The sequence below is a fragment of the Leishmania panamensis genome (assembly GCF_000755165.1).
Source record: "Leishmania panamensis strain MHOM/PA/94/PSC-1 chromosome 25 sequence".
Lineage (NCBI taxonomy): Eukaryota > Euglenozoa > Kinetoplastea > Trypanosomatida > Trypanosomatidae > Leishmania > Leishmania panamensis.
The window spans coordinates 545,810-558,038 of NC_025871.1; the positions used below are offsets into that span (position 1 = coordinate 545,810).

The window sequence follows — 12,229 nt, forward strand, 5'->3', positions numbered from 1 at the left end:
GAGGAGCGCCAACAGGTAAAGAATGAAAGGAGAGAGGCGGAGCAATGAAGAGCACAAGACACCACCACCCCCTTCTCCACTTTTTCACATTCACGAGTAGTTGCCCTTGTTTGTCAGTCCGTAGACTGGATGATCGTCCTTCCAGTTGTCCCAGGCGCTGTCCTTCTGCCGCTGCCGTTCCTCTACGCCATCGGGACCAAGGCAAGCATCCTCCTCAGCCTGCTGCTGCTGCCTCGCCTGAGCCTCGCTCATCTGCCGCTGAACCTCCGCCATCTCCAGCTCAGCGAACTCCTTCAGCGTCATTGTTGGAGCGTTGCGGTCCATCATCAGTTCATTCCGGACCTGCTGACGGTACAGCTCGGTGTTTTTGGCGCCGTTGAAAACGAGTGAAGAGGAGACGGCACCCGCCATGGTTACTGCAGGTACCGTAACGCCGCCCGACTGCACAATGTCGCTGGCGCGCACCTGCTGCGGGTGATCAACCGTCCCAGTCGCCATCATGCCGCCCGGCAGAATCGTGTAGGTGTGCCGACCCAGCGACAGCTCCCCTCGGCGCACGGCGTCCATGGTGTTCTGGTACTGCTTCGAGATGGTGGCCCGCTGCTCTGGGTTTAGTGCCTCGAGCATGCTGAGCTCACGAGAAGATATCTGAAGCTGATGGCAGCCTTCGTAGATAGACCATTTCAGTCGCGCCAGCGCACGCGCACGCAGCGTCTCCTCCTCCTCGCCTCCCGTTTCCTCTAGGGACTCGCCCTCCTCGGCCATCAGCTCCCGCATGCGGCGCCGCTTCGCGCGGAGGTAACTCACTTTGTCATCCTCGGCCTTCAGCGTCGCGCTAAGCGACGCGATGGTTCGAGAGAGTTCAATACGCTGCGACCGCTGATCGGCGCGGTATACAGCATACGTGTCCAGCGCCTTCTTGTCTAGAAGCTGGACGTTCTGCATCCACTCAAAGAAGACCTTGAGCCATGCGTGGGAGCGAGAAAGTGCCTCCTGCCGCGACAAGGATCGCAGCTCCTCCTCTCGAAGGAAGTGAAAGGTCAAATCGGCAGCTGAGCGCGCAATCGTTTCCGTCGGTTGCGCCTCACTGCCCTGCTCGCTGTGACGCTGCACGTCCTCGCCCTGCATGCGCTCGTATCCCGACCCTGCTTGCCGCTGCGTGGTACCGCTGCTGCTTTCACCGCTGTTCCCATCGCGGCTGACCTGGACGCGCTTCATGGGGCCCTGGATGCGCTGGAAGAGGTCCGCCAAAATGTAGGGTGTCCACAGCATCTCCAGCGCTGTGGTGGAGTAGTCGTCGATCTCATCGTTTGGGGAGAAGGCGCCGACGACGGAGAGGTGGCGCCAGAACAGCTCGAACTCGACCACCAATGAGCATATTTGTCCGTTGAGTGTGGCATCTGTGCTGGCGAGAGAAGTGTTGAGAACTTCGGCAGTGTAGGTGTCGCAGAGGCTGGTGAAGTGTCCCTTAACGGTGACGGCGTCGCGCGCTGCATCAGTGCTGCTCGACATTTCGTCTCGATCTTGCGATCGAAGTGGCAGTGGTGGATGGCTGCACTGCCTTGCTGCTTCCCGTAGTCGGAGATGGCGACCTGCACGCCGCTGTCGACCCCTTCGATCAGAACGTAGAGAAGCAGAGAGGGAAAGAGAGGGGTGTTGCCTTTCGATGATTACAAGTTATGTAAACACACACACACACACGCATATGCAATCACGCTCACCTTCCTACCGTCCGAAAGCGGCACCACTCTTTTATATTCCCTTTCTTGGCTCACTCGTCTACTGACGTGATACTAGTTTTCTCGTCGATGGATAAACACAAGCGGTGTGAGGAACATTGAAGGAAGAGGTTGAGAGCGAGGGTGTGAGATAAGTGCGTGAGAGGTATGAAGGAGGAGGGAAGAGCAAGAACCGCAGTAGATGTTCGTGTACGACATGGTACGAAACGCCTTGACGGTTGCTTGAGTGCTAATAATGAAGAGATGAATGATACGGTTGGCCATGGAGACGGTGTCCAGTCCTCGCCTGCGTTGGAGACACAGCAGCCGTCTCACCGCCAGCAGCACCGGCGCATGGCACGCACAAATACACACTCTTCTTCCCTTGACTTCTCCCTACAATGCCCACCATGCAAGCATGCCTTACAGGGCCCCGTGCAGTTTTGGTTAGCACCGCATCACCTCTCCATTTTCTTGGCTCTCCCTTCCTCTCTAGTGGCGTATGCAAACAGCGCGCGAGAAAGTAGCGCAATCGCCGCGGCCGTGTCGATCACCTAAGAGCTGAAGAACAAACGTTGCCTCGCCTTCTCTCAAACCCTTCTTGCCGCAGCCCTTGTCGTTGCTGAGATGCATAAGCGTGCGTGCGTGTAAAAGAGAGGATAAGTGCATATACGTATGCATAAGCGACCGAGGGCCACGGCACAAATAGAGAGAACGGGCGACGCACACTCGCGCCAGCAAGCGAGCGTGAAAAGGGCTGTAGAAGGTGCAAGGCATCGATCTCAACGTGTCAACCCGTGTACCGTGGTCCCGGCCCAGCACGACGACGAAAGGCCAGCTCTACCGTGGGGTGCTCAAGCATCTTCTCCTGCCGATACTGCTCAAACGGGGAAAAGGCCTTTTTTCTGGCTTTGTTGGTGTCCCCCTCCTTTGCAGCTGCCTCGGCCTCGACGTCATCGGCGTCGATTCCCGTGCCAGGGCGCGCCTGCGAGCGCGCTTCCCGCCACCCAGGCACCTTGTCCGACGTGCAGGTCCTCTCCTTGAAGTCGGCCGGTGAGAGTGTCGCTGTCTGCTCGGCGAAACGCGTAGTCCAGGTTTCGGCCAGCTTGCGGTTCTTGCTCACTAGCGCGCAGCGACGCAGCGAGGAGCAGAGTGTGATCTTCATCGCCGTGCGGGAGCCAAATGGGATGGAAGAGCGCGCGTCATGAAGCTCTGCCCACATGGTCTCGCCCATCTCCAGCGCCTCCGCCCGCTCTTCAGGCAGGGCGCTGCGGGAGAGCTGCGCGATGAGGCGACTCTCCGTCTCTACCGTCTGCATGCGCGGCATCTTCTGGTGCAACTGCGACTGCAGCTTGCGGCGCAGCCCCGCAACGCCCTCATCCAGGTTACTCAGTGAAATGCTGTGCTGCAGGCGCGGAGGGGTGCGTCCGCAAATGCCACCCAACACGGCCGCATAGTACCACCGGCATGTGGCTCTCATGGCTCGTCACCGGGGAGGAGAGGGCGCACGATGCAGCCGCTGTACTGTTTTGGACCTCAACAACATGAGTGGCAAGATGGCGGTGGTGCAAGGGTACCACATAGAAAAGGGAAGAAGGTGCAGAATGGAAACGATACTTTGGATAGTCCCGTACTGCGTCATCATCGCCGCAGCTGCAGCTGTCAACGCTCCGCCGTGCCCCCCTCCCCTGGCCCCGCCACAACACATCTGGTGCAACGGAGACAAGCGAGGACGCGTTTTTTTTTGGCCCTTTTTCGACCGCTGGCACCGTGGTGAGAGAAGAAGCATTACGTGTCGAGTCCCACACGGCACAGTACAGCAACACTCACGAAGCTGATGAAGAGGAGGTACCAACAGGAGCTGCAGCTGATTTCTTTGCGTGTGCGTTTGTGCGTTTGTGTGTGTGTGTGTGTGACGCTCCCAAATCCCGGACAAGGGCAACGGTGACGGCGTAGTTCCCCACACTCCATCCTCATCACTGAGCCAACAGAAGGACGCGAGTACGGGGATGCCTGCGGAGTTGAGTAAAAGTGCAGTCTTACGAAGAAGTGGGAAAGGGGACGGTGCCTCACATGTAAAAGGGAAGATGGAAAAGTACGGAGACATCAAAATGAAGTTGTACCGCCCATCAACGGCACGGGCTATTCTGCGCAAACGCACTGAAGCACACCACAGGCACTGAGTCGCTCGCTAAGGCAGTAGAGCAAACACCAAGAGAGGGGAAACGAGAGACAACAACGAAAAATAAAACACGAAAAAGCAGCGAGGGTTTGGATGCAAACGCAGCGTCCTTAATTATTCGATGAAAAGTTTATGACACAACACAGGCAAGCAGACACGGGCAGACAGACTAGCAAAGACGAAGCATCGCAAGCGCGCGAGTGGGGCGAATAAATTCGGTCTCAGATCAGTTGTTCGCCAAGTCGTGGTCCTGCACCTCCGCCTCATCCGCCACCTGCAGTGTCTCATCCAGCACGCTGCACAGGTTGCTCACGTACCCCACCTCCTCAATGTCCACCGGGCGAAAGGTCACCAGGTTGAAGTCTGTAAGCAGCGCCCCAACTTGACGCGACATGGAACGGAAGCGTGGAGGCAGCCTTGAGAGGTCCATGTAGTCAAAGTCGCACATACAGAAGTGCTCCAGTACGCCGTTCTCCTTGAACTCTTTGCTCAGCAAGTCGCACTTGGTGAGCACGTTGATGAAGGGGCAGTCGAAGCAGACCATGCTGGACAGCGAAAACATGCAGCCCGCAATGAATTTGCCGCTGTCCGCAGTCGTGGCGAGTGCGTCAAGCAGATAGAGCACCGTCGTATAGTAACCCTCCTGTTGGAGGAGGCGCACAAAGGCGGGAACGGCCGGCTGGTTCGACAGCACCTCCACCTGCCCTGGCATGTCCACAATAATGAAATCCTCAGCGTAGTCACCCAGCTGCTGTGACACCCATGTGGCACCCGCCGTGACGAGGTACTCCATACAGAAGACAAGGCCGCCGTTCGGGCCCAGTCCTTTTCCCTCCATCGCGTCCTCGAGCGAGATGAGGTCGCGAATGTCCATGGACGGCTCATATGGCAACGAGTCCGCCGCGGGGTCCATGTTAGCGATATGTGTAGAGCGGCCCATTGTGGCGTAGTGCTCGGCTAGCACACCGCACAGAGTGCTCTTGCCAGACCCGGCTGGTCCGATTACAATGACGGCGTACTTGCCCATTCGTCCGTATGCTCAGTGTGGAGATCGACTGAGGTGTATTCGTCTGTGTGTGTGTGTGGGGGGGGGGGAATAGTCAACGCCGTCGGGCCAAGAAGTGCGCCGTGTGACGAGAAACGCACAGGTGCGCAAACCGCACGATCAGAGAACTCACACAAGGCACGAAACGACACGTCCGTGCGCTCAGACGGAGAGAGTGAGAGAACCAACCACACGGACAAAATACGCATGTGCGTCGGGAGGAGGAAGAGGATTTGTGAGCCAGGAAAGGGTAGAGGGGCACTGGAACCCAAACAGTGCAGTCAAGCACGAGGCTCGATAAACTGGCAGAGTAGCTGCAACTCACCAACGGGGGGAAGGTGAAGGAGGAGGGCAGAGGAAGAGCAGGACAGCTACGACGAGCTCAACACAGTAGAGGGAGGGAGAAGTGAACTCACAAACACCCATCAGAGCCTCCCTGAGGTTACCACAGCACCAGGCACACACACAGAAGCTCCTATGAATGCGCCTGCTTTTTCTTCAGCGGGGAGCTTCTCCGCCATACAGCACAGGAGCCCAACACCACTTCACGCCTCGCCCTGTCAGTGGGCCCATCGCACAGGCCCGACCAGCCGCAGACACACGAGCCGCGGCAACGCGCCGACCCAGCCATCACAGCACAGCCCCTGCCCCAGGCACCTCACACCACCACACCCCGCAAGCCGCCTCGCGCATCCCCCGGGGCGGCCCGGGCACCCCCACCAGCAGGCAGCGAGGGCCAGGCGAGACACGCCCGGGTTGCACCGGCACCCCGCCCACCCCACGGATGGCACAAACGTGTGCACGGTCGTCGCCCGCCCCGACACAACGCCGTCCAGGACATGGCCGCTGGCATCCGCAGCGATACATCGCCCTGGCCTCCACGCGTCGAAGACACTGAGTCCTACCAGCACCCGGGGCGGCTCGTCATTGGTGGGGAGGGGGGCTGCCGGCCTTCCCCGCAGAGAGGGCGCCAGGCTCTGCGATGCCACGCCCCGAGGCGTGTCTCCCCGTCAGCAGGACACATGATGGTAAGGGGAGCACAGGTAAAATTGCCGCATTCTCGCCCCGGACGGGAAAAAGGTGCGCCGCACCTCCGGATGCCTCAGTGACAACGTCACTGCGTTTTGTCTATGTTTGTGTGTATGTGTGTGTGTGTGTGCTTATTGGCTCAAAACTAGGGTGGGACGGGAGACTGCGGACTCGCTGCGCACAGATACTTACTCCACATAATAACTCGACACTCGGCAGCTGTGGGTGAAGGTGTCCTTGCAGGAACTCTTCAACCGGCGCACGGGCGCACCCACCGACTCACCCCACTCATCTCACCTTATCCCCCATCGCCCGCACCCTCTCTTCCACAGGAAGAAACGTGGCGAGGGAAACGAAGTTCAACTTCGTCCCTGAGCCTCCCTATGCCCGCCACGCTCCCGCGGTCGCTTTCCGTTGCTCCCGGTACCCTTAACCAGGCTGGAGCTCATGTATACCGGTGCGAACGACGATGATGCCGCACCAGGAGGTTGCAGGGTGGTGGCGTGAGCAGTAGTCGACCCGCCGCTTGCGGCAGCAGCAGGCGTCACAGGCCCAGTCACCTCCCCTGCCCTTGGCCTGGACGTGGCCGTCGAGGTGAGCGCAGGGGAAATAAAAGTCGCATTCGCTGCCGGGGCAGCGCGCTGCTTCGAGGCTGCCGTTTCGGGCACAGGTCCGTCTAGTTGCAAGTCGCTCAACCGAAATGTCTTGACCACCGAGAAAAGTGTCCACTGAAGGCGCCCGCGCAGCTCCTCGTCCGTCAACAGTGCGGCTCGTCGGCGAGCCAGGGCGGCCTTGGCATACTTCATCTTTTCCTCACAAACTGTGCCCAGCAGGTATGACTGCGACTGCAAGTTCTCCAGCCGCGTTTCCGTCTCTTCTTCATCAAAGGTCAAAATACGACGGTAGGACTCCACCAGCTTGCAGAACATTCCATGCCGCACGTCGTCCTCGTGGAGAAAGTGGAAGATAGGGTTGTGCCGCTGCTTTCCCTTTACGGCAGCAAGGAACTTGTCGCCGTACTTGGCAGTGTACTGAGCCATTGTTGACAGCACGTCCATCAGCAGCGCTGTGACATCTACAGTCCCGGCCTTCCGGTCCAAAGAGTAATGGTTCGGAAATGGATCCTCGAGGTATCGCCGGGCCTCTGCCTCGGTCTGGCGCAGCAGCTCCTCGCGCTTCGGGTCGCTTTTGGCGCCGGCGGTGCCGCCCATCGTGCGAGTGATGGTGCCAGTCTTCGTCGTCGTCGCCGCCCCTTTCTCGCCGCCTGCTGCGCCAACGCTGACCTTGTGCTCACTGGGCTTCTGCGGCCGCAGCTCCGGGTGCTGGCGAAACTCTGTCAGCTTGCTAAGAAAGTAAGGGAAAAAAATGTGCGATGTGTCCACGAAGAGGAACTGATTGCGCTTGCTCGAGGCGAGCAGCTTAGCCACCATTTCATCCGCCTTGCGTCGGTCTAAGGCACTGAGACGCGCGGCGAAGGCGTCCACCTTCTCCCGCAGCTCCGGGCCTGGAACAACAATCGTCGGAAGCGCTTCCTCGTTCTCCATTGTTCTCTGCCAATCAAGTTGACTGTGTTCTGTTCAACGCTCGCTAGTGGTAGAGACGAGACGGAAGAGAAGCACACGCACCCGCTGAGGAGGACTACTGGCAAGCCGCGCACCGAGAGGAAGGGAGGAATAGATGGTGAGATGCACAAGACCCACTCGAGGGGGAACACACACACACACTACACAACAACCTCCCGCTTCTCTTCCCTCTGAGAGCACAGACGCAATTTTCGCTGTGGGGGTCAGCTAAGAAAAAAAAAGGCAAACGAGCCAGAAGAAGAAGCGAAAGACACACTCGTCTCTGCTGAGAACAGTGGTGACGGCGTCTGCAACGTCTCACAGACTTCCCCAAGGGTGGTGTGTGTATGTGTGCCAACGAAGCGGAAGAACAGCCAAGAGAAAGGAGGAGGGGAGAAGAGAGAAATGAGAAGAGCAGGTCTCGCAAAGGGGCAGCCAACGTAGTGGCGAACAGAGTGAATGGGTGAAGGGGGACCCTCACCCTGTGCTCCGCATCGGACGCAGAAAAAAAGAAAAAAGATCGCTGGCGCAGCGCGCACACATCGCGAGTTGCCATGTCGCGCTGATGTTGAGGTAGGCGAGGTGGCGGGAGGCGAAGTATATAAAACTGAGAACAGAAGAGAAGCGGCGCGTATACGCACCACCTCATCACAAGGGTGGGGAGAGAGCTCAGTAAGGATGTTGTTGTTGGTCTCCTCAGCGCAATCACGTTCATACCACATACGTGTGCACGACACGGGAGGAAGTGATGCGCAGGGAAGGATTGGGCAGCGCCAGCACCACCGCCATCCATTTCCATTAGTGTGCCGCTCTTTTTAAGCATTACGCTTCTTCTTTGTCATGGACAGCAAAACCACAAATTGGAGAAACCAAAGCGATGACGGCGACAGTTGTGTTGGGACGGCTTCGCATGATTAGTGCACTCGGTACGCAGACACCTTCCTTGAAAATCGGGGTCCCTAATTGTATTCACGGCTCGCCACTAGGCCACCCTGCATGTGTAACCTTCGCAAAGATTAACCCCCAATCACTACTGCCAGAACACACGACCTCGGTACCACACACACACACGCACACACCGCCCATCTGCCACGGCCCCATCTCCTCTTCATCTCACGGCACCAAGAAGGACACGACACTCGTCTCCAGCGTTGGCGAGTTCACGTCCACCAGCACCAGCGCCCCAGAGCGGGCAAAGGACGGCACGCAGATCAGGCGCACTCCAGCCTCTGGGAGAACAGCCTTGTTCTCGTCACCCTTCGCAGACACGGCGCTCGCTGTCGCCTTCAATCGCGGTGACGACGACGCTGATTCCGTGAAGTTGTGGTGAGTCTCTTCGTGCAGCTCATCCAGTGTTGCGTAGCGCGTCTCGAACTGCGGCTGATCGCAAGCCACAACGCAGTGTGGTGTGTTCTGGAACAAGAAAGGGTCGTGGTTGCAGAAAGGGTAACTGAAAAGGGTGTTGGGAGCCGTAGGGCAGGCGCAGCCAGATACCACCACCATGCACATGGTGTCCAGCCGCGTCGGAAAGCGTGACTCGCGGGCTACGTCGTTTATGTTCTGCCCTGATGTCACGAAGAAGTTCACACCCTCGGCCACCTCGGCCTTGTGCTTTTTCGCCTCCGACTCTACGCACTCTTCACTCTTCAACAACTCGGTGGTGGCCACGGTCGCCGCGCCAGGCTGCGCAGTGAAACAAAACGGGTTCGAGACGAGTCGCAGAGTGGAGTGCTTGCCAGCTTTGGGAAGTAGTAAGGGATGCAGCGGCTGCTGCGGCTGAAACGCATCAGACATGTCGTTAGCGCCTGGCATCAGCTCCACCTCTACAGTGCGCACAACACGCTCCAGCAGCGTGTCCAGCTGCCGCATTAGCGCGGCGGAGGTGACCGTGTTACCCTGTGCCTTGTCATCGTTCAGTCGCACGTGGTCAGATGGGTCCAGCTTCACCTTCTTCTTGAGCTTCAGCTCGTCAGTGGGGGCAATACTATCGCCTCCAATCACCAGTCGCGAGACGCACTTCGCCTTGCCCCGCAAGGCGGCGTTGCCCGTGTTGCCGCACAAGAACTCAACCAACAGCTCCAGCGAGGCCCGCGCGCGAGACGCCGCAGCCTGCTCCTCCTTGCCGTTGTCGCGTGGGACGTTGAGGCTCAGCCCGCTCACAAAGGCGATGTAGCATGGGCCCGTGGCGCGGATCACTGGGCGCGGGACAAACGCGGAGCCCAAGTCCCCGCTGAAGGCGTAGCGGAGCACCTTCATGCTGCCATTGGGGAGCAGGGCGCCATAGACGCCCAGCACGATCCCGGTGCAGAAGCGCTCGGCATCGAGTCCCTGCAGCAGAGCACGGCCGCTGCTGTCCTCTAGCATCAGCTCATCAGCGCTGTCACACACGCTGTAGTGTTCGTCCGCTGCGGCAAGCGCCTGCCCGTCGTTGTTTGCATCTTCTTCGGCCTCATTGCTGCGGTGCATCGTAGCAGCTGCAGTTTCTGCAGACCTGTCAAGAGGCACAGCCTCCACAACGCCACTCTCATCATCGTTGTCGTCGTCACCAGCGTCGATGCGGACAAGCTCACTCTGATACTCGTCAAGGAAGCGTGGCAGCAGCTTCATGTTCTTGTACACGATCCCGACACATACGGCTGGCACGCCGGGCTGCAGCTCAAGTACGCGACGGGGGTTCATGACGTAGGCCTGTGAACCGTACCTTGGATCCTCCCGCACGATGCGCTGAATGGCACGCAGCGCAGACGCGTATTGCGCCTCCATTCGGCATCGGTACATGGGAGCATACTGTTGTGTAAACTCCAGAGAACGAAGAAGAAAGCGTTGATGGGTACGTGTGATTGGGCACGCACTGCGTGTCTCGGCACCGGCAGCGGCAGCAGCCGCGGTAGTACCAGACCCGTTACTGATCATGACTGACTCTCTCTCTCACCAGCGTCATCTATTGTGGTGTTTTCCTATGTGTACGGGTAATTCCCTGTACGTATCGGTCTTTCGCCCAGTCACGTGTGCATGTGTGTGTGTGTAGAGAGAGAGGTGAAGGAAAAAAGGGGTGGGTTTAATGGCGGAGACAGAAGAGGAAGACTGAAAGAGGTGCGAGGAGGGGGGAGGGGGAGGGGGGAAGCAGCGGCTCTGGTGCTAAGTGCTCAACTCCTTTTGGTGCCGCTACGCTTTCTTGTTGCTCTGCCCATCCGCACTTCGCATGCTGGTAAATGTGTGTATGTATGTACACTTGGCCTCCATGCGTAATGGTCAACACGCACGTGGAGGAGAGATGTGTACGTATGAACGAGCACTGAGTGAAACTAGAGGTGCCCCTTGTCGACCGCGTCTCGCTCTCCGTATATCAATCGGTGAGCAAATTTGATTCGACAACGTGGTAATCGATCGCAGGCAGTGATGCGTCACGCTTCGTGGAAGTGCGTAACGTCTACGAAAAGGGAGGGGAAAGAGAGTGCAATACAGATTCATAGTGTGTTTGCGTAAGAGAGAGAAAGAGCCAGAGAGGTCCAGAGGCTGCGCTTGGTCTGCAAACCGGCAGAGCAGACATTAAGGTCGTTCTAGGCGTGATCTCTGTCGCTCTACATTAGCTGAGGAGGGGGAAAGTGAGCATCAACGCACAGACAAATTCACACGCCTCGCGTCATTGTGCCCCCCTACTTCACCAAGTCTGACCTGGCCTCTGCGTATAGGCTTCGTTTACTCATGTGCTCGCTCTCCCACTCGTGCACGAGGAGCAGCAAAGTCAGACCGATTTAAGGAGGAGGGGTGCAGTACGAGGTGAGAAGCAGAGGTGGAGGCATCGAGCTGTGACGCTTCACGAGAGGAGGCACCGCAGCATGAGAGAAAAGGCACGCGTCCACAGAGCGCAAAGATGTCCGCTCGTGCCTGCACCCTTCGATTGAAGCAAAAGATGAGCAATTGCACGGGCAGCTGCTAGAGAAGGCGATGTGTGATACGTCAAATGGTGCCACCCCCCTTGTCTCCTCACTTTGCCAGTGTGGAGTGTCAGGGCGTTTCACCTTTCCGTCTGGTTTTGGTGATTTGTGCTACCCTTTTTCGAATAGACCCTTCTGTTTCGTTTACCTTATCGGTTATCTGTCAGGCTGCACGTACACATCGGTACGGGTACAGGGGTGTGCGATCATGCGGCGCGCTATGCCCAAGTGCGCTGTAGGAAGGAAAGGGCCTCAACGGCGATTAGAGGCACTTGAACAAAGAAATGACTACGCCTTACTTATTCGTGTCACCTGCCTCCAGCAGAGTCCTACTCACCCACATACGCACCTCTGCATTTTTCTCTCGGACCGCGCCTCGTGCGGCCGACGCGCATGCATTGGCCTTCGAAAGCGTCCACAGCATGGTGCGCAAGAGAAGGTGCCGCAGGTGAACGCGAGCTCCAGCACCCGAATGCAGCAAAAGGAAAAGAAAAAGAGGAAAAAAAGGAGAGGAAAAAAAAATGGTAGAGTCGTTCCTTTCGTATTGCACTGTGCTGAACTACCACAAGCTTGAAGGGGGGGACACCAGGACGCTCATTTACGATACAGAACACCTGCACATATACGCACATGTGCAGGTGATCTGAGCTCCCTTTACACACACGCATATTTATATACTTATATATTTATGTACAGGATCACGGCGATATAACAAAAAGAGAGAAAAAAAACGAGAGAGACACGCACACGCACAA

At 57.8% G+C, this 12,229-nt stretch overlaps 5 protein-coding genes across 5 annotated transcripts, besides 1 other annotated feature; all 5 read right to left on the reverse strand.

Annotated features, from left to right (window-relative positions):
- Positions 1 to 90: 90 nt before the first annotated feature.
- Positions 91 to 1,512, reverse strand: LPMP_251400 (hypothetical protein; the record flags this gene model as incomplete). Its single annotated transcript, XM_010701408.1, has 1 exon — positions 91 to 1,512. One exon carries the CDS (start codon positions 1,510 to 1,512, stop codon positions 91 to 93), a length of 1,422 nt encoding a protein of 473 aa, XP_010699710.1.
- Positions 1,513 to 2,508: 996 nt separating this feature from the next.
- Positions 2,509 to 3,198, reverse strand: LPMP_251410 (hypothetical protein; the record flags this gene model as incomplete). Its single annotated transcript, XM_010701409.1, has 1 exon — positions 2,509 to 3,198. The coding sequence occupies one exon, from the start codon at positions 3,196 to 3,198 to the stop codon at positions 2,509 to 2,511; it is 690 nt and encodes a 229-aa protein (XP_010699711.1).
- A 928-nt stretch (positions 3,199 to 4,126) lies between these two features.
- On the reverse strand, positions 4,127 to 4,840 carry LPMP_251420 (hypothetical protein; the record flags this gene model as incomplete). The annotated part of the gene is made up of 1 exon (XM_010701410.1): positions 4,127 to 4,840. The coding sequence occupies one exon, from the start codon at positions 4,838 to 4,840 to the stop codon at positions 4,127 to 4,129; it is 714 nt and encodes a 237-aa protein (XP_010699712.1).
- Positions 4,841 to 5,456: 616 nt separating this feature from the next.
- Positions 5,457 to 5,963: a repeat region.
- Positions 5,964 to 6,333: 370 nt separating this feature from the next.
- LPMP_251430 (hypothetical protein) lies at positions 6,334 to 7,518 on the reverse strand (the record flags this gene model as incomplete). The annotated part of the gene is made up of 1 exon (XM_010701411.1): positions 6,334 to 7,518. One exon carries the CDS (start codon positions 7,516 to 7,518, stop codon positions 6,334 to 6,336), a length of 1,185 nt encoding a protein of 394 aa, XP_010699713.1.
- Positions 7,519 to 8,649: 1,131 nt separating this feature from the next.
- Positions 8,650 to 10,314, reverse strand: LPMP_251440 (DNA polymerase delta subunit 2, putative; the record flags this gene model as incomplete). Its single annotated transcript, XM_010701412.1, has 1 exon — positions 8,650 to 10,314. One exon carries the CDS (start codon positions 10,312 to 10,314, stop codon positions 8,650 to 8,652), a length of 1,665 nt encoding a protein of 554 aa, XP_010699714.1.
- Between the last annotated feature and the right edge of the window lie 1,915 nt (positions 10,315 to 12,229).